Raw genomic sequence first — 19,771 nt, forward strand, 5'->3', positions numbered from 1 at the left:
TCGTACTCCTGGAGTTGTTTAGCCATGTCACCCACTGTGGGGTCTTCACCATCTTTCCAGGTTATTATTGTCAATGAGCTGGCCCATGATGATGGTGCATTCTGTACAAACTTCCGCCACATGGGTCGAGTACACTGGACTTCATCTGGATCTGTGGATATTTGGGCGTCGTCTAGGTCCTTATAAATTACTTCCCGTACGGCCAATTCCCTCAGGTACTGAATTCCCTTCTCCATGGAGGTCCACTTGACTGGTAGACATACAAGTTCTTCCTTGAAGGGATACCTTTCCTTCACAGCTGACAGGAGACGCCTCCAGAGGCTGTGAGATCGTGCTCCATCTCCAATTGCTTTGTCAATGCCTGCATCTCTAGCAAGGGATCCCAGCCGCCTGGCTTCCCTGCCCTCTAATTCCACACAATTGGCTCCAGTGTCCCAGCACCGGAGCAGCCAGGTGACAAGCTGTTCACCTATACAGTGACCAAAATCTTTTTGCACATCTCGTAGCTCACGCTGGTATAGGTTTTGGGTAATTACTGTTGATTTTTCGACATCCTCATCTTCGTCTTCATCCTCCTGCATCTCTGATGGCCCAGCCTCGTCTTCTCTATACCTAGACCTAGCAGAAGACTGTCTGCGTTCTACACGACCTGAGTCTCTATACCATTTTTTCACCTTGTCTACAGGGGCAACTTGCACTGCTACAGCTCGCTTCTCTGACCCAGCTACAGGGTCTGCCACAGGGTTTGGAATACCCTCTGCAGGGGCAACTTGCACTGCTACAGTTCGTTTCTCTGACCCAGCCACAGGAGTGGGAGCGGCTGCAGGAGCTGGAGCAGCTGCAGGGGCTGGAACGGCTGCGGGAGCTGGATCTGGAACTGCTGCAGGGTCTGTCACTAGGTTGATTGTAGCATCAACTGCAGCTGGATAGGCACAAGCCAGACCCCAGCACGCCACTGTGATTTGTGTCACTTTGGAACTGCCAGAGTCATGACACTTTTTTTTCAAGCATTCTACCAGTTTTTTAGGATTTTGCAGTTGTTCAGGGGTGAATGTCCAAAACACTGGAGGTGCCCACTGCTCTAGAAACCTGCCCCTATCCTCCCACACTCCCTGCCACTCGCAACTATCCCGCCTCAAGACAGATCTCCAGATGAGATTCCTAAGTAGTTGTTTAACCTTAAACAAAACCTGAAGCGCATTCAGGAGACATAACAACAAGAACATGCTGGTCTGAGTATCCCAAGGATATTCAACATCTTGGAGAGCTACCGTAACTAGCTCGGGGGATAAGAGGGTGGTGAAGGAGGAAGGGAGAGTGAACAGGTAGGAAAAAATATCTTCCCCTGTCCCCTCCACAGATTGACTCCCTGATGAAAAAAGGCAATAGGTGTAATTGCTAATAGTTTCTGAGATATGGTTTCCGAAGTATGGAGTCGACGACAGTGCTGAGTACAAATACCAGGTTAGAGTCATGACCAGAAATCTCATCATTTCATAAGCCATCATTACACCACACAGTACCATAACAATCTTAAACCAGGGCCCGGAAAGGATAAACAGCACGACAGGGAGCACATACAGAAAGCAACGTGCTATAAAACTCAATTTGGGAAACAGGCACAGCAGACTTGAGATTAAGGCAATCAACATTGTGACTAGCAACTATTAAGCAGGTCGAATACTTATACCAATTTTAGTTTAACACACTCTGGTCAAATCTGTCGATATCTCAACCCTTCGAGCCCCACGTTGGGCGCCAAATGGACTGTTGTGGTTTAGCCCGGCTGGCAGCCAAACACCACACAGCCGTTCGCTCACCCTCCCCCCTCCCTCTCCGGGATGGGGGAGAGAAAAGGGAAAGTGAAGTCTGTGAGTTGAGATAAAGACAGTTTATTAAGACAGGGAAAAGAATAACAATAATAATAATAATAGTATTAATAATAGTATTAATAGTAATAATGTGTACGAAATAAGTGATGCACAATGCAATTGCTCACCACCCGTTGACCGATGCCCAGCCTATCCCCGAGCAGCCGGCCCCCCCCTCCACCCCGGCTAGCCACCCCTATATATTGTTCAGCATGACGTCAGATGGTATGGAATACCCCTTTGGCCAGTTTGGGTCAGCTGTCCTGGGTCTGTCCCCTCCCAGCTCCTGCTGCATCCCTAGCCTGCTCGCTAGCAGGACAGAGGGAGAAGCTGAAAAGTCCTTGGCTTGGTGTAAGCACTGCTCTACAACAATTAAAACATCAGCATGTTATCAGCGCTCTTCTCATCCTAATCCAAAACACAGCACCCTGCCAGCTACTAGGAGGAAAATTAACCCTGTCCTAACTGAAACCAGGACACACCCTCAGCAGAGTCCACAACTCCTCCAAGTTTGATGTCGTCGGCAAATTTGCTCAAAACACCTTCTAGTCCTACATCCAAATCGTTTATAAAAACATTGAAGAGGACTGGCCCTAAAATGGAGCCTTGAGGGACCCCACTGGTGACCATCCGCCAGCATGATGCGGCCCCATTTACCACAACCCTTTGAGCCCTGCCCGTCAGCCACTTGCTCACCCATCGGATGATGTTTTTGTTTAGCTGTATGCTGGACATTTTGTCCAGTAGGGTCCTATGGGATACCGTGTCAAAAGCTTTGCTGAAGTCCAAAAAGATGACATCAGCTGGTTTCCCTTGATCGACTAGATGGGTGATCTTATCATAAAAGGAAATCAAATTTGTTAGGCAGGACCTACCCCTCGTGAACCCATGTTGGCTGGGACCGATGACTGCATTGTCCCCCAGGTGCGCTTCAATAACTTCAAGGATCATCTTCTCCATAATTTTACCAGGCACTGATGTGAGACTGACAGGCCTGTAATTGCTAGGGTCTTCTTTCTTGCCCTTCTTGAGAATTGGCACAGCATTTGCCAGCTTCCAGTCCAATGGGACCCCTTCAGATTCCCAAGACTGTTGAAAAATAATTGAGAGAGGTCCTGTGATGACGTCAGCCAGCTCTTTAAGCACCCTGGGATGAATCCCATCCGGACCCATGGACTTGTATGGATCCAGGTGGAGCAGCAAATCCCGCACACGTTCAGGGTCGGTTGGGAGTTTGTCATTCCCACCGTCATGGTCCTCCATCTCAGTAGTAGTAGTTCAACAGTAAAGAGATTTTATGGTTGTCTTACTGGGAATGGAATGATGGGAAAGTGGTTTGTTCTACATCCCATGTTTAAACAGATCCTCTCTGAAGCACTTCTCTTACCGAGTGTTTTTCTTTTATTTACAGGCTGTGCCTTCCTAACATACTGCGAAAGGGAGTCTGCTCTAAAGGCCCAGAGTGCACTGCATGAACAGAAGACACTGCCAGGGGTGAGTCCATCTTGATCATCTTCTAAAACAAACACACAAAAAATAAATAAAATCAAATTGAAATGGATTACATATGGAGTTCCCATCTTGGGTTTGGAAGCATAATGGATTCAGTTGCTTGAATGATTCACTATCTGCGTTGTGCTAATGAAATAAAATCAGGATACTACCAACCCACCCAATTGGTTTCCATGCAGAAAAAGAAAAGCCTTTTGCTCTTATCGGGAGCTAGGAAAACAGTAATTAACTGGTCATGGGCTGGATTCTACCAGCTTTACTCAGGTGAGGAAAGGCTTTATGCATATGACTGCTATGGTGAACTGCTCACTGGGTGCTACCTCTTACTATTTTTCTTCTATGAAGCAAGGTGTGGTACTGAGAAATCAAGAAACAGATCGCATTATTGAGTTATCATCGAATGAAAACATATTCCTGATGACAAAGGGGTTTGACTCCGTTACTTTAGTATTCAAGCAGCTGTAGCAGATGGGAAAGGCGGTGAGACAAGGAGAAAAGAGAGAGAGAAGAGACGAACACAAGATAATGAGGAAAATTATTCACATGAGCAAGATATAAGATTCAGACAATGCAAGCAGAGCTAAAAATAGAATCAGCATTATGTGGGGAAGACCTGCTCTGCTGGGATGGGTTTCCAGTTTAGCAGTGATCAAAAAGAGGGAGGGAGATACTATTTAGCTTCAGCTGGGGTGCGTGGATTAGAAACAGCTGAGTGTAGCAGTCCTGCACTCTGCAAACCAGAATAAGGCTGGCTTGATTCTCAAGTCAGTGATCACGTAATTAAGAGTGGGATCCTGAGGGTCCCAGGTTGCATCTAAAACAAGAGGGAATTGATCCAAAAGTCTGTCATCTTTACTTGGTGTTGAATGACTAAGTCCTGTCTGCCCATAACCTACCTTTCCTCAAAACCTGAGATACACCAGTTGCTCTGTTTCTGAAGAAAGTGTTGGTTCTGCTCTGCTTGTTTCCATCATCCTGTGTCTGTTTACCTATCTCTTTGCCGCCTTGCCAGTACAGAGATGCCCACACGCTTGCTCATCTACATCTATCTTTGCTTTAAAGGCCATACCTTATGTAAAATATATACATACTTCATTCCCTAGAAATACATTTTTGTCAGCTGACAACTCCCTCAGAATTTTTTTTTTTACAGAAACCCGTTAGCCACAGATTGGAAGTAACTTGGATCTTTTGGGGAGTTCAGTTTTTTCTTCCTTTTTGTTGTTTCTAACAAGTGATGTTTTCCTTTATCATTCAGGGGAGAGAGAATTAAGATCTGGCTGTGCAAAAAGCTATATATATATATATATGTATATATCTTGAACAGGGATGTTCCAGATATTTTACCTGAAATTTTCTGAAATGAGCTTGAAGTCAGAATGTGTTTATCAAAACCAGAGTTATCTTTGTGATGAATAGGATGTTGTATATTTAAAAGATGGTGAGTGGTATTCCAGTTGTCTTCACTGAGACTGTTTGTTTCCCTCATTTAGCAGCCAGACTACTCATTTGCCCATGGAGCTTGTATCTTTTTATGAGATTAATTTCACCTTGAAGTTGATGGAAATATCGCCAAGAAAAGAGTGAGACTGAGCCCTTAGGTTTAACCAAAAAAATGTATATTTAGGATTTTTTTAAGAAGACTTCTTTACATGTCTACACTTCTGAATTCTGCCTTGCATTTTAGGGATTCTAAATCACAAAACTCTTAAAATGAAAACTGTTTTAGACAGTTGGGAAATTCAGCCAGTTGAATTGAGATTAAGGCTTTCTTCCCATATTATTGTCTGATTCTAGACTACAGGTAAAACGTTTTGTTCTTTAGTTGGTCACTTCTGCCATATATAGCCCATACTGGCCACGCTGATTTCAGAAGGCTTTTTTGTTTTTATCCATCTGCATCTGAACAGTGAGTCCTCTAAAATAGCAACCTGTTTTTTGAGAGTTCTGAGCACTGACTTCCCCCATCCCTTTTACTTCTAGTTCTGCCTGTCTCAGGATTAAACCTTACTTTTCACCAGCAAACCCTCTTCATGCAGTCTATTGCCAAGTTTCTGAACTCATCTTCTGAATGATGTCACTATAGTTTATTTAAGGAAACTAGCCTCGTCTCTTGATTAAACTATTATGCCTGGATACCGTTTTATGGTTCCTGTGTGAGTAGCAGAGAATTATTTATGACTTACCTGACTGCGCTTGATAACACGCACCAACAATATCAAGAATAGTTCATCATAAAGTAAAAAGTACTTGTAAGGTCAAGGGTCTAAGTCCTCATTCACATGAGTTCACAGATGACACATATAACACCTTCTCTTGACCCTCTGGAGTCTGTGACACAAACAGCACTACTGAGAAAGTATCAAAAATAATTAACAAGGCTGGTATAGGAAGAGAAATAGTACTACAGTGAGCCACTGAATTAAGACGCTTCTTTCCCCTCCATCAGTAAACTGTATTTGTCTTCTCTTGCAACGTTGCTGTTTGTGTTCTTGTGTTCTGAAAAAGTTCAGTTGTTTTAATAATATGCACATGAATGCTAATGTATGGAAATGGTGAGGCATCGGGAGTTTGTGTCCAGATTCAGACGCCTTGCCTCTTAGCTATGTATCACTGTTTTTAGTGGAGTGGCTGCATGTACATATTTTACAGTAATTACTTTCTGGATGTGCTTTGCAAGATGACAGAAATATTTCACACATTTCCATGTTATATGTGGGACATAAAGTCATCTTGTGGAATAATCAAAGACTTCCAAGCAGGTATGTGTTGATTAATAAAGTCTTATGGCACTTTGTTTTTGGGCAGCAAGGAATCATGATGGATATTTTGAAGCAACTAGAATGGAATGTAAAGCATAAAATTATTAGTTGAATCCTCTTCCTCGAAATGAATTACTCTTTTGGATAGTTTGAAATTCTCGCCTATAACTGAAGGTTAACATAGCAGGGTATGTCTGTGTAAAGAGCACTTTTGCGAGCATCAGCCATTCCAAATGAAAGCGTTTACTTGTGATTGTTTATTTTACATGTAATAGGGGAGCTGGATGATGAAGTATATTAGTTCTTTAATAATTTATAGAAATGCTTTGATGTTGCAGTAATTACATTAAAGGTCACATATCAAAGGTAATTTGGTTGAGCAGCTGTGATGGTTTCTCAGAAGCAATCAATATTGCTGTCCGTGGTGCTGATTTCACCAAGGGGACTGCCAGATTAAAGGAGGCTTATTACCAGCCAGACAGGCACAAGAGAAATCAAGAACAGATTGGAGAGATGCACAATTCTCTTTCCTCACCTATATTTAACACTGTTCACCATAATCTGTGCTAATCCTTCATAGTGGGAAACCATGGTGTGTTTTTTTTTCCAACATCATAAAAAGCAAATTAGGCAAAGAAGAGTAATTTGGGGGAGAGGGAAGGAGGTAGTAGAAGAAAGTAAAAGTTGATTCACCCCTGGGATTTCTGATGCTGAGATCTCTCTATGATAAAATTCAGCATCAAAAACACAGCCCATGGTGTTGGGGAAAGCATGGATTGGGGTTGGGGGGAGTGAGCTAGACAATGACAGTGCAGGGGATGGGAGAATTATCTGTCTGCAGATTTGGTATATTATCTATTTGCCCCACAAAGCTCCACAGGAAATGAAATCAGGGAAATAAAATTATGTTTTAAATGTAGTAATTTTGATTACAAATTATAGTAAAGGCAACTTTTTCTCCCCTTTTTTCTTTCTGAAGTGAATGGCAGAGGATAATGCTGAGAAATGTAATTATGCTATCAAGATCTACTTTTATTTATAGCACAAATAAACTGAGCTCATGTATGATAAGCACAGTGGAATTTTTTTCCTCTCTTTCTTTGTGGCTCTCAGGCACTGAGAGTGAATAGTCCATGTATACTTGGTTGGAGGCACTGCCTCTTTGCATAATGTTAAAATCTTCCTGTAAGACTTGTGAAGAATAATTATGAATTTAAGTAGCTAAAAAACTGTTAACCTCAGCAATCCACAGGGCTTGGGACACAGGGCTTCAGGTTGGGAATTAGGCTGGGTTTTTGTAGTGTATCTATTCCTCCTGAAATGGAGAGTGGTACTACTGGTATACTAAATTTCTCAGTCAAAACATCATTAGTTTTCTTCTGAATGGTTCTTGTGCTCTCTCTTCTGCCATCCAGGAAAAAAAATATATATATATTCTGCCTTGTTCATCATCATTCTCTTAAAAATACACACTCTTAACATTAGAAGACAGGTGAGCTCATGAGACTCTTATTAAACACAGATTTAAAATAACTTGGAAACTGAACACAAGTTTCAAAATAATTTTGCTGGTCAATATGTTGTTGGTCTTGTCTTGTCTTGGTATTTGCTTAAATTGTTATATATGTGTGGAAAGACCCCAAGCATGGGGGGGGGGTCCTTGCAAATCTAGCTCTTGAATCCTTGTAATGAGGCTTAAAATGAGACGTGTCATGTGGACTTCATAAGTCCTGCACATATAGCAGGAATTTCACTGGTTGAGGAGAATTTGCTATAATTTTGGTCTGTTTTTTTAATGTTTCAAAGCTTTTTCCAAAAGCTTGTTAGAATACCATTAAGCCACATATCACTCTGCACACTGTTATGCCAAAAATGGTATTATATTCCTGCACCTTCCTATTTCAAAGGTTTTCTCTACCAATGTAAATTGCAATTTGGTCAGCAGTGGCAGGCTGGATGGGTTCCATTGATTAAAGTAGCCTTATGAACACAGCCTGCTCACCATGCCCTTTAGATTTTGAAAGAAAACACATTTAATTGTTCCCCTGGGAGAAATATGTCTATTTTCTGAAGTTAAAAATGAAGATGAAAAGGACTAAAAACAGATTTGAGGTAAGAGACTTGCGAAAAACAGTCCTGTAGAAATACTTTGGTACTCTAAAATCTGTGGGTGTCAATGTCATGGTTAATTTTTTTTTCCTCATTTCCTCCTTCTGACTGACAAAGCAATGGAAGGATTTTTGGATCTTGCTTTGGGGAGGGGAGGGGGCAAGAGATAGAGGAAACCATATGCACTTGCCATTTGTTAAAAACTCCTAGTTTGACAGTGCTGTTCTGTTCTCCAGATGAGATGAAACACCTGGGTCCTATCTGCTTGGTAAACATTAAAGTTCCATTTCACTAGTTAAAGATTGGCTTCTGTATCCCGACACAGCAGCCTCTAGAATACAAAGCAAATTCTCTGCTGCCCCCTCCAAAGAGCATTGGAGGGAAAGGATGCAGAGCAAGCCCTGTAGCAGAACCAGGGTGCTGGATGCATGCTGGTATCTCACCTGAGACTGGTATATTCATCATACTTGTGGTGGCTGACCAAGCTTAGCCTGAGATAACTCAAAATGGGAACCAGACTTCTCAGTTGTTTGAAATTTGGTGGCACTTGAAGAATGGTGTACAAAAAATTAAAGGTAGTATTGTCTTGTCTTTGTTTTGACACCTGCTGGCTCTCAAAGGATGATTTCCAAGTTATTCAACAAAAGCTTTTGCTGGACCTTCATTTGCTTTATGTGTTATTCAATGACAACTTTCTTTTCTGACATGTCTGCCATAGGAGGATCAATCTAATTTTATGTACAACTGTAAAGATGAATGATAAGTAGAAAGGATTCAGGCAAGTACGAGCTGAATAAATTATAAAGGGCAAATGATGACAGGACTGGGAGTCCCAAGAGGCAGTGATATGGTAACAGAAACTAAAGATGAATTTATGATGGATGTAGTTAGCATGTACTGAGGCTGTTAATTCTTCAGGGTAGTTTTACAACTTATTGTGATTGGAGCAATCAAAGTATTTCATTTTAAAGAGATGCTGTATATTTTCACTTGTCTGTTCTGCATTTTTGTATGTATGGCCTCATTTATATGCATAGCAGTAAACTCCCATAGGCTAGTCAAGCTTACCTTCCATCAAAGGGCTCCTATTCTCCAAACCATAATGTCACTGTTTATGCATAGATAATGTGTAACGATTTGAGGGCAAACCTGGATCTCAGTTTTTAAAAAAGTTTCCATTTTCATAGCACAGAGCAATCAAAACAGTTCAGGTCCTGCAAGCAGCTGAGCACCTTCAGCTGCCTTCAAAGCCAAGCCTAAGGACTGAGTTAGCTCACAGATCCCTGATGAAAAATTATATCTAACAAGTTTCAGGTAGGTCAAATTTTGGGCTTAAGCTACTTTAAGAAGCTGATGCAGCATCATAGAGTTAGAAGCAAATCTGATCTCCGAGCAGTTCTTAATTGCATTTCATTCATACTCTTATTTCTCTCTCTTGTTCCTTATTATTAAGGGTATTTGCATGAAAATTATATATTTTTTCCTTCCTCTGAAGGGTTGTCTCTTGTCTGTGAGTAATGCTTACTCTGGACTACATTTGTGAATGCCATGGGTTTGATTCTGACTTCATTTACACAAGCGTACATCAGCAGTGATCTGATTGAGGTCAAGGGATTTATATGGCATAGGAAAGAGCAGAGTCAGCTATATTTGTCACTGCTGAAATGACATCATCGTGAACCAGTACCGTAGCTCTAAATGGGGAAGCAAATTTCTACCAAGAATCTTTGCATTTGAATATCTGATTTTACAAAACACTGAGAATCCCTGACACCTGCTGGGCCATTTAGTTGCTCATGGGTTTTTACTAGAGAGAGGTCCCATCTCCAAACTGTAGGAGTTAGATCATTGCTGTCTTGGTGTTTCAGTGGCATTAGCCATTAGCTACTAATGAACCCTAAATAGTAGGGTTTCCAGTACTGTTGTGCTGATTAAGGAGATAATGGATACACCCAGGAATAACTTCCAAGCACTAGACCTTCGCTTCTACTTCTATGTTCTCAGTCAGAGAGAGGGGAAGAGAAAAACAGGTGCTGTTAAAGACTCAGTTAACTTCTTTGTCTCTACAGTCACAGGAATGGCAGTGTGAAATACTGTATAATACTGCAGTAAAGCACTTCAGTGAAGGTGCTGCAGAGTTGCATGGTTTGGTGGCTGCCTCCACTATAGGTTTACTAGTGGTAGCTGTACTACCCATAGCTTACTTTGTAAGCTGTCTTCTCTGTGCTTCTATATGCAATGTGTATGTGTCGTCAAACCCTTCAGATGCTCAGTTAAACAAGAGTAATTCTGTTCAAAAATAAAACAGCAAAACCAAAGCAAATCAAAAGGGGGTTGAAGACCATACATAGGAGTGATGGATCAAGTTTGCGTTATCTGCCACCAAAATTATCACAGAAGCAAAAGTGTGTCTTAGTCTGGTTTAATTCAACTCCTCTGTATAATAGGAATGAGAACTCTACAGCACAGACTTGAATGCTGTGGGGCAGCTATGCTCCCTGACTAATTCCTGGGGCAGTTACACAATAAGGACTTGGATCTTGGTTGAAACACTTGTTAGTGCTACCCATGGTAGCAAGGTTAGGAACATCTAGGCATGTAGTAGTACATCTAGGCCTGTAGTATGTACTTTGAGTTGTTTTGGAGACACTTCAAGCCTTAACACAAACACAGCCAGTAGCTGCAGAAAGCTGCATATCCTGTATTAAATAATCCAAGTGCATCATTAAGCTTAAAACTGTGCTTAAAGTTGAGAAGACCTGTTTAAAGAACTAGCTGATCTGCAATCCTTTTGGGAGTGGCATAGGCTGCCCCAATTCTCTGCGTGTGGCTGGCTTTTGATGGGACTTGACATAACGTAACCCACTTAGCTTCTGTGCTTCCCTCATGCTGGGCTCTGCCTCTGGCGGGGAGCATGGCTGTGGGGCTGTGCGATGGGCTGGGGCAGCTCTCTGAAGGGACTTGCTGTCTTGAGCAGCTGCGGAGAGAGCCGTGCAGTGGCACTGCATGTATGAGTTGCTGCACTTGGCTGGTTCCCAGCAATGTCAAATCTTTCTGATTAGTTTCTGTAAGTACAAGGACAAAATTAAGCCTAACCTAGTCTTTCAAATAAGAAATGTGCATTTCCCATTTTTCTCTTTAACAGGAACTTCTTATATCTTGTTTCCCATACTTTTTTGCTTCTTTCTACCATGTCACCCCTTAAAAAAAAGTATTGTCTCATTAAAATACAACTCTTTTTAAAAACATACACCTTCAAATTCTTTTGAGTTCTGTACTAAATTTTGACCTTGAAATGCACACACTTTCAGCTCCAAGTGAACTCTGGTGCTCGAATGCACTTATTCCCTTCTTTTCCCCATAGATATGGGAAGCTACAATCCTTAGAGCCTCTGCTTCATATTTTCTTTGGCATGTTGGGGGAAAAACTGTTTTGATCACTGGCTTTGTAGGCAGGTTTTGGCAGAGCAAGTCTTGTCCAACTATAACTAATCCATTCCAAGCTCAGGTTGTTTCTTTAAACAGATGGAGTGAATTTGTTTTTCTCCTGCTGTGTGAATAGCTCAGTCATTTCTTTGCTACTACAGGGACTTGGGACTTTACGTGGTAAATATGTAACTTATAAGACATGCTGGCATGAGCTTCTGTATTGGTTTATAGCTTTGATCAATGGAATAGCACTTTGTATCCAGGGTAGCAAAATTGGAATCGGATTTTCTGGGCCTTTTTATTTATGGCTGGCTTACAATCAGCCCCACTGTCAATATCTTCCTTGATAAACATATGAGAGGTTGCATGTCTTCTGTGCTACTTAGCAGTGTCCTTCCTCAATAAAGTCACGCTAGTTCCTCACATCTGGCCAAACAGCATTGTCTCCTTCTCTGCTACATCCCATCTTGCTCTGTGTGATAAATTAGCGGGTGTTTGTTCATTGTCTCTAAAAGGAATGCAGAGAATATACTGAGAAGATAAGGTTTCACAATTTATGGCCTTGTTAAGGGGGAGGATTAAGAAAGTAGATAGTGGGGAAGGGGGTGCTGGGCAAACATCCTTGATGAAATAAAGACTCTGTGATCGCAAGGCATCGCTTCACTACCCCCTTTCCTGAGCACGAGCATAACGCATGAACACTGAGAGAGGAGCGACGACCCCCCAACAACGGACTGCGCAGCCTCAAGAGATTCAACAGGAACTTGGATGCTATAAAACAGCGATGCGAAAAAAGGAAAGTTGCGTGCCGTTGCGGAGCGGAGACTCCCTGGCCGCCCAGCGCTGTTTTGCTTGTGCCTGCTTACTTAATTAATAAAATATTTTTGATAGACCAGAAAATTGCGTGGTCTCACTTATGACAATTTTGGTGCCGTGACTCGGATGAAGGCGGATTGACTGGGGATCCTTTCGGGGGAGGCGCCCCGCCGGTTTCGGCGGCCCCTGGAACGGAAAGCCTCACTCAAGCCCTTCACTGACGAATCCTAAAATTAGGCACAAGCAAATAAAAACCGGTAACCCCAAGCAATCTTTGTGCACGAAGACCGAACGAAGACCCACGGGGTGGGTAAGTATAGGCCGGTGATCCGTTCGGTTGGGGTTGGGAATCCCGGAGCACGACACATGAGACGTCCAAGTGCGGACGAAGCGAGTGTGGACCCCTCGGTAGTGCGGTTCCCATATCCCGCGAGGGACTGGGCCACGAAAAGGGGGAAGCGTTTTGTGTGTGTGTGAGTGAAGGTGTTCCGGAAGATGGGGCAGAAGAAAAGTAAGCCTTCTGGCCTCATGGGAAGGGAATCTAGTGGTATAGGGATACCCTCTATTCCCTCTGATAGTCCGTTAGGAGTAATGATTAAACATTGGAGTGATTCCCCTTCTAGGCGGGGAAAGAGCAAAGTTAAAATGATTTATTATTGTATTGAAGTATGGGGCAATAAGCCCATAAAAGGGGACAGCGTTTTCTGGCCCCCATTTGGCTCTTTCAAGGATTGGATATGCCAAGCCTTAAATATTTACGTAAACTCCAAGGAGCCCTTTAGCCCGGAGGAAAGTGAGTATGCGCACCTCTGGATAAATTCAGATACAAGGACGCAATTATACCCTTTAAAAGAAAAAGGAGGGCGGGATAAAAAGAGGAAAGACTTAGAAGTTCCAGCACCACCCCCGCCCTATGTTCCACCGCCTGCACCGACGGCCCCCGTCCTTAATGGACCCTCTGAGTCAACAGTATCAGGAGAATCAGAATCAGATCATGAAGCACAAGGGCCAGTAACAAGAAGCAGGACAAGAAGTCAAAAATCTGACCTAAAGGAAGGATTATATCCCCTGCGGGAAATAGCAATGGGAGGACCCCAGCCAGGAATGGGGTATGTAGCTGTTCCCCTTAATTCAGGGGATGTCAGAGATTTTAAGAAGGAGATAGGAAATTTATTAGAGGACCCACTGGGAGTAGCCGAGAAAGTGGATCAATTCTTGGGTCCAAATATATATACCTGGGAAGAATTACAATCTATCCTGGGAATCCTCTTTACATCAGAGGAGAGAGGAATGGTTAGGCGTGCTGGTATGCGAATTTGGGATCAGCAGCACCAACAAGGCCCGGCTGCAGATATTAAATGGCCAGTGCAGCCGCCAAATTGGAATAATCAAGATCCCGTACATAGAGGTCATATGCAAGACCTGAGAACTATCATAATTCAAGGAATACGGGAATCGGTCCCTAGAGGACAAAATATAAGTAAAGCCTTCAATGAGCAACAAAAGAAGGATGAAACCCCGACAGAATGGTTAGAAAGACTGCGAAAAAACTTGCAGTTATACAGTGGCTTAGATCCTGGAACCCCGGTTGGGGAGGCGTTGCTCAAGGCCCAGTTTGTAGCAAAATCATGGATAGACATTAGGAGAAAATTAGAAAAAATAGAGGATTGGCAGGACAAAGGGTTGGATGAACTCCTGAGGGAAGCACAGAAGGCATATGTTCGTAGGGAGGATGAGAAGGAGCGGAAACGAGTACGTATGATGGTGGCAGTGGTACGAGAGGGACAGAGAGGAGTCGGGCCGAATCGAGGGTTCGGTCCCACGAATGGGAAATTCAGAAAGGAAGAGAAGAGCGGCCAGGAACAAAGAAATGTGATCTGCTTTTACTGTAATAAAAGGGGTCACATGAAAAGGGAGTGCAGACAAAGAAAGGAAGATGAGAAGATGTTTAAGAGTGAATAGGGGTGTCAGGGGCTCTATTTGATGGGGACCCGAGATAAAAGCGAGCCCTTGATAAAACTGAAAGTAGGTCCCCAGCGTGAGGAAGTAGAATTCCTCATAGATACAGGGGCTGAAAGATCAACAGTCCAAACCTTACCCACTGGATGTAGGGCCTCTGCAGAAAAAGTACAAGTGATTGGAGCAAAGGGGGAGCCTTTTGGGGTCCCTGTTATAAAAGAAGTAACCATCGAATCTGATTCTAAAGTGAGTGAGGGATCTCTGCTCCTAGTACCAGAGGCCGAATATAATTTGTTAGGTAGGGACTTAATAATAGAGTTAGGGATAGGGTTAGAAGTGATAAGTAGAAGGTTAGAAATTAAGCTGTGCCCGCTTCGAGTGGAAGACAAAGCAAATATTGATCCTGGGGTCTGGTATACCTCAGAGAGCGTGGGAAAATTAAATATTAGACCTTTCAAAGTGACCATAAACAGACCAGAAACACCAGTTAGGGTGAAACAATACCCCCTTTCAGAAGAAGGTAGGAGAGGGTTAAAACCCGAAATCCAAAGGTTATTACAGCAAGGGCTATTGGAGCCCTGTATGTCCTCTTTCAACACTCCCATCTTACCAGTAAAGAAGAAAGACGGTAAATATAGATTAGTACATGACTTAAGGGAAATTAATAAAAGAACCGTTACCAGGTTCCCAGTGGTGGCAAACCCACACACCCTGTTAAGCCAACTGCATCCAGACCGATGGTATAGCGTAATCGATCTGAAAGATGCATTTTGGGCGTGCCCCCTGGATGAAAAATCTAGGGACTATTTTGCATTCGAATGGGAAGACCCAGATACACATAGAAAACAACAATTAAGGTGGACAGTTTTGCCTCAGGGTTTTACGGAATCTCCAAACCTGTTTGGGCAGGCCCTGGAGCAAATTTTACAAGAGTTTAACAGGACACCTGGCACAACAATGATTCAATATGTGGACGATCTGCTACTAGCAGGAAAAGATGAGGATGCTGTAAGACAAGCAAGTATCAGCTTGCTGAATTTTCTGGGGTCACAAGGATTAAAGGTTTCAAAGTCAAAGTTGCAGTTTGTAGAAGAGGAAGTAAAATACTTAGGTCATTTATTAAATAAAGGGACGAAGAAATTAGATCCTGAAAGGGTTAAAGGAATTCTAGGAATAAAAGCCCCAACTACTAAAAGACAGGTACGACAATTGCTAGGGCTGACCGGATACTGTAGACAATGGATAGAAGATTATAGTGGGAAGGTTAAATTTTTGTACAATAAGCTGAATAAGGACGGATTACTCAAATGGACAAAAGATGATGAGGAGCAATTAGAGAAATTAAAGGAAGAACTTATGCATCCACCAGTTTTGAGTTTTCCAGAGTTAAAGAAACCATTTTTCCTGTTTGTGAATAGCACCGAAGGGACTGCCTGCGGTGTGCTTGCCCAAGAGTGGGCAGACAGTAAAAAACCGGTGGCCTATTTATCCAAACTGCTAGACCCCGTTAGTAGAGGTTGGCCTAGCTGTTTGCAAGTTGTGGTGGCAGCTGCCCTATTAGTGGAGGAAGCTCAAAAGATTACGTTTGGGGGAGAAATCAGGGTTATATCCCCCCACAATATACGTGGAGTGCTGCAACAAAAAGCTGAAAAGTGGATCACAGATGCAAGGCTGCTGAAATATGAAGGAATTTTGATATCGTCACCCAAATTAACACTAGAAACAACCTCAGTACAGAACCCTGCTCAATTTCTTTATGGTGAATCGAGAGAGAAGCTCGAACATGATTGTCTTAGAAATATAGAAGAACAGGTAAAATTAAGACCTGACTTAGAAGATGTGGAATTACCCTCAGGGGAGCAGATATACGTGGATGGATCCTCAAGGGTAATTGAAGGTAAAAGAAAATCGGGATACGCATTGGTTAATGGAAAAACATTCGAGGTAATAGAATCAGGCCCTTTGAGTCCGAGTTGGTCAGCACAGGCCTGCGAGTTGTATGCTATGTTAAGGGCTCTAAAGTTGTTAAAAAATAAAAGCAGAACAATATATACAGATTCAAAATATGCATATGGAATAATCCATACATTTGGAAAAATATGGGAAGAAAGGGGACTAATTAATTCTCAAGGAAAAGGACTGATTCACGAGGAACTAATTATCCAAGTTTTACAAGCTGTAAGGGAACCAAAAAACATTGCTGTGGTACATGTCAAGGGACATCAGAAGGGAACAAACCCTCAAATTAGGGGAAATAATTTGGCAGACCAGGAGGCAAAACGAGCAGCACTCATGTGTGTATATGAAATAGCTAAGAGGGCGGACTGTCCGAGTTGCGGCAGGGGGAAGGATTTAAAGAAATTCCCCTGCTATGATTGCTGGAGTGAGTGGGGAGTCGAGGGAATAGAGTGCAACTGCTCTGAAAAAGAAACACCTCCTTATAAAAATTGTTACAAGTGTGGACCGGCTCAATCGCTGTGGTCGAATGGGCCTATTCCGCTCCCATTGCTCTGCTTTACTGCTGTAGAAAAGCAGAAAATGAAACAGATGGGAATAAGGGAAACTGAAAAAGGAGAATGGGTCCTTACCGATGGGCGTAAGGTAATACCGAAAGCAATGGCTCTGAGGGTGCTACGGAGACTACATGAGCGTACACACTGGGGTACTCAGGCGTTGGTAGATCAATTTGCTACAAATTACATGTGTATAGGGGTATATAACATAGCAAAAAGAATTGTAAATGACTGCATAACTTGCCGGAGGGTAAATGCTCAGCACATGCGGAGAAGAGTTCCCGGTGGACGGGAATTGGCTCACCGACCTTTTGCAAAAATTCAATTGGACTTCACTGAACTTCCAAAAACAGGAAGATATAAATATTTATTGGTCATTATAGACCACTTCACTAATTTTGTTGAAGCATTTCCTGCGGTAAGAGCTACTGCGCAAACCGTGGTGAGAATATTGTTAGAAAATATAATTCCCCGATATGGGATTGTGGAAACAATTGACTCTGACAGGGGACCACATTTTGTATCTAAGATATCCCGTGATACTATGAAAGCTTTGGGAATCAATTGGGAATATCATACTCCCTGGCATCCTCAAAGTTCAGGAAAAGTAGAACGAATGAATGGGGAAATTAAAAGGCAACTGACTAAGCTGATGCTAGAAACAAAGGCTTCCTGGATAAAATGCTTGCCACTAGCTTTGCTAAATATACGCACCCAACCCAGGACCGATCTGGGAATCTCGCCCTTTGAAATGCTGTATGGCATGCCTTATGATTTGGAAGTACCCCCTGATCACCCCCATTTGCAAGATGCCCAATTAAAACCCTATCTAATACAATTAATGAATAGGCGCAAGGAACTGCAGAAAAAGGGCCTAGTTGCACAGCGTCCCCCGCTGGACATGACAATACATAAAATACGACCGGGAGATAAAGTCCTGGTAAAGACATGGAAAGAAGTTTCACTGACACCACAATGGGAAGGTCCCTATGTTGTTCTGCTCACTACAGAAACTGCTGTTCGAACTGCAGAAAAGGGATGGACACACGCCAGCCGCATTAAGGGACCCATCCGCGATGAAAAGTGGGAGGTTACTCCGGGAACTGATGATCTGAAGCTCACCTTGCGACGGTCCCGATAAGTATTGTGGGTTAAGGCAAAGGCCCTCCCCTGAAGAACACTACTGCTGCCGAGAAGAACTAAGACCTCGTAGTTGGTTGCAACCCAACTGACGAGCAAGGCAGAGGAGTGAATTAGTGGGGAAAAATGGGTCTCGGCCATTCCTATTGGTATTTAGGGGTCCTCGCAGTGATCACCTCCTGCATAGCGACTCAACACCACCCACACCAGCCTTTCCAGTGGAGTCTGATAAGAGGGGAAGACACCACTATGGTACAACAAATCATTACGGCTGGTGCCCCCAGTTTTAAGACAGACCTTTGCAAAATAACAACCGTAGAACCGTGCAATAATCGATCAGATTTCTATCTTTGTCCAGCCTCCCATCCAGGAAAAGGTTACTGTAATGCCCCAGCTCAGTATTTTTGCGCTTCCTGGGGATGTGAGACTATTGCCTCAGGTGGGGAAAAAGACAAATATTTAGCTGTCCAATTTGGACCTAAGGGCTGTATAAACCGCAGAGTAGCAAGGGGGATTCGTGGGGCTCCCCTCGTTGGGGGAAATTGCACATTTTTATGGATAAATGTAACTAACCCTATGGATCAGGGATGGATTTTTGGAAGAACTTGGGGAATACGATATTATGAGCATGGGGGCGACAGAGGAGGATTTATTCTAATTAAGAAAAATAGGCTACCAGAGGCACCGCGACCCGTGGGGTCCAACCAAAGTTTGGGACCACTTTATACGGTGCCCCACCCCACACAATCTAGCAAAAGCATGAGTGTGACCGAAACAACATCCTCTCTGACCCAATTCCCTAGTGTTACAGAGGGAGATATGGTTGCCCCTATAAGTGGCATGTGGAAAGTCATAAATGCTAGTTTCCAAGTGCTTAATCAAACCAACCCGGACGTAACAAGAGGGTGTTGGCTATGTGTTAGTATTAGGCCTCCGTACTACGAAGCAATAGGGGATATGGGGACCCTTGAGTATTCGAATGAAACTAGTCCCTACAAATGTAGCTGGGGACAGGAGGTTGGGATAACGCTAACTCAGGTTACAGGAAAAGGTAGATGTGTAGGGACAGTTCCAAAAGGGAAAAAGGATTTATGTAATATTACTGAAAATGGGTATCAGTCACATAACTGGTTAATTCCTGCAAAGAACACTAGATGGGTATGTTCGTCTTTAGGGGTAACACCATGTCTATCTTTAAAATTGTTTAACTCTTCACATGATTTTTGTGTACAGGTAGTAATTATACCTAGGATTCTTTACCATTCTGAGGAGTATATGTACATCCAACATGCTATGGCAAAAAATCACTTAAGGAGGAGAGAGCCTATTACGGCTGTTACTTTAGCCACTCTGATGATTCTGGGGGCTGCAGGAGCCGGAACTGGAATTACCTCTCTGGTAAAACAAAGCCAAGAATTTACTTCTCTACACATTGCTGTAGATGAGGATTTGGCCCGTATCGAGCAATCTATATCAGCTTTAGAGAAATCTGTGCGATCCTTATCTGAAGTAGTACTACAAAATCGTAGGGGATTAGATCTGCTTTTCCTACAGCAAGGAGGATTGTGTGCAGCCCTACGAGAGGAGTGTTGTGTATATGCTGATCACACTGGAGTAGTGAGGGACACAATGACCAAATTGAGAGAAGGGTTGGAGAAAC

The 19,771-nt window shown here is 42.9% G+C and overlaps 1 protein-coding gene across 1 annotated transcript in view; it reads left to right on the top strand.

Moving 5' to 3' along the window:
- Positions 1-19,771, top strand: part of LOC121063021 (CUGBP Elav-like family member 4) — a 1,483,068-nt gene that overhangs the window by 124,565 nt on the left and 1,338,732 nt on the right. Inside the window, exon 2 of the mRNA XM_040543331.1 lies at positions 3,283-3,365. Coding sequence (XP_040399265.1) covers positions 3,283-3,365 — 83 coding nt within the window. The remainder of the gene's footprint in view (positions 1-3,282; positions 3,366-19,771) is intronic.

Source organism: Cygnus olor, assembly GCF_009769625.2.
Source record: "Cygnus olor isolate bCygOlo1 chromosome W unlocalized genomic scaffold, bCygOlo1.pri.v2 SUPER_W7, whole genome shotgun sequence".
Taxonomy (NCBI): Eukaryota; Metazoa; Chordata; class Aves; order Anseriformes; family Anatidae; genus Cygnus; species Cygnus olor.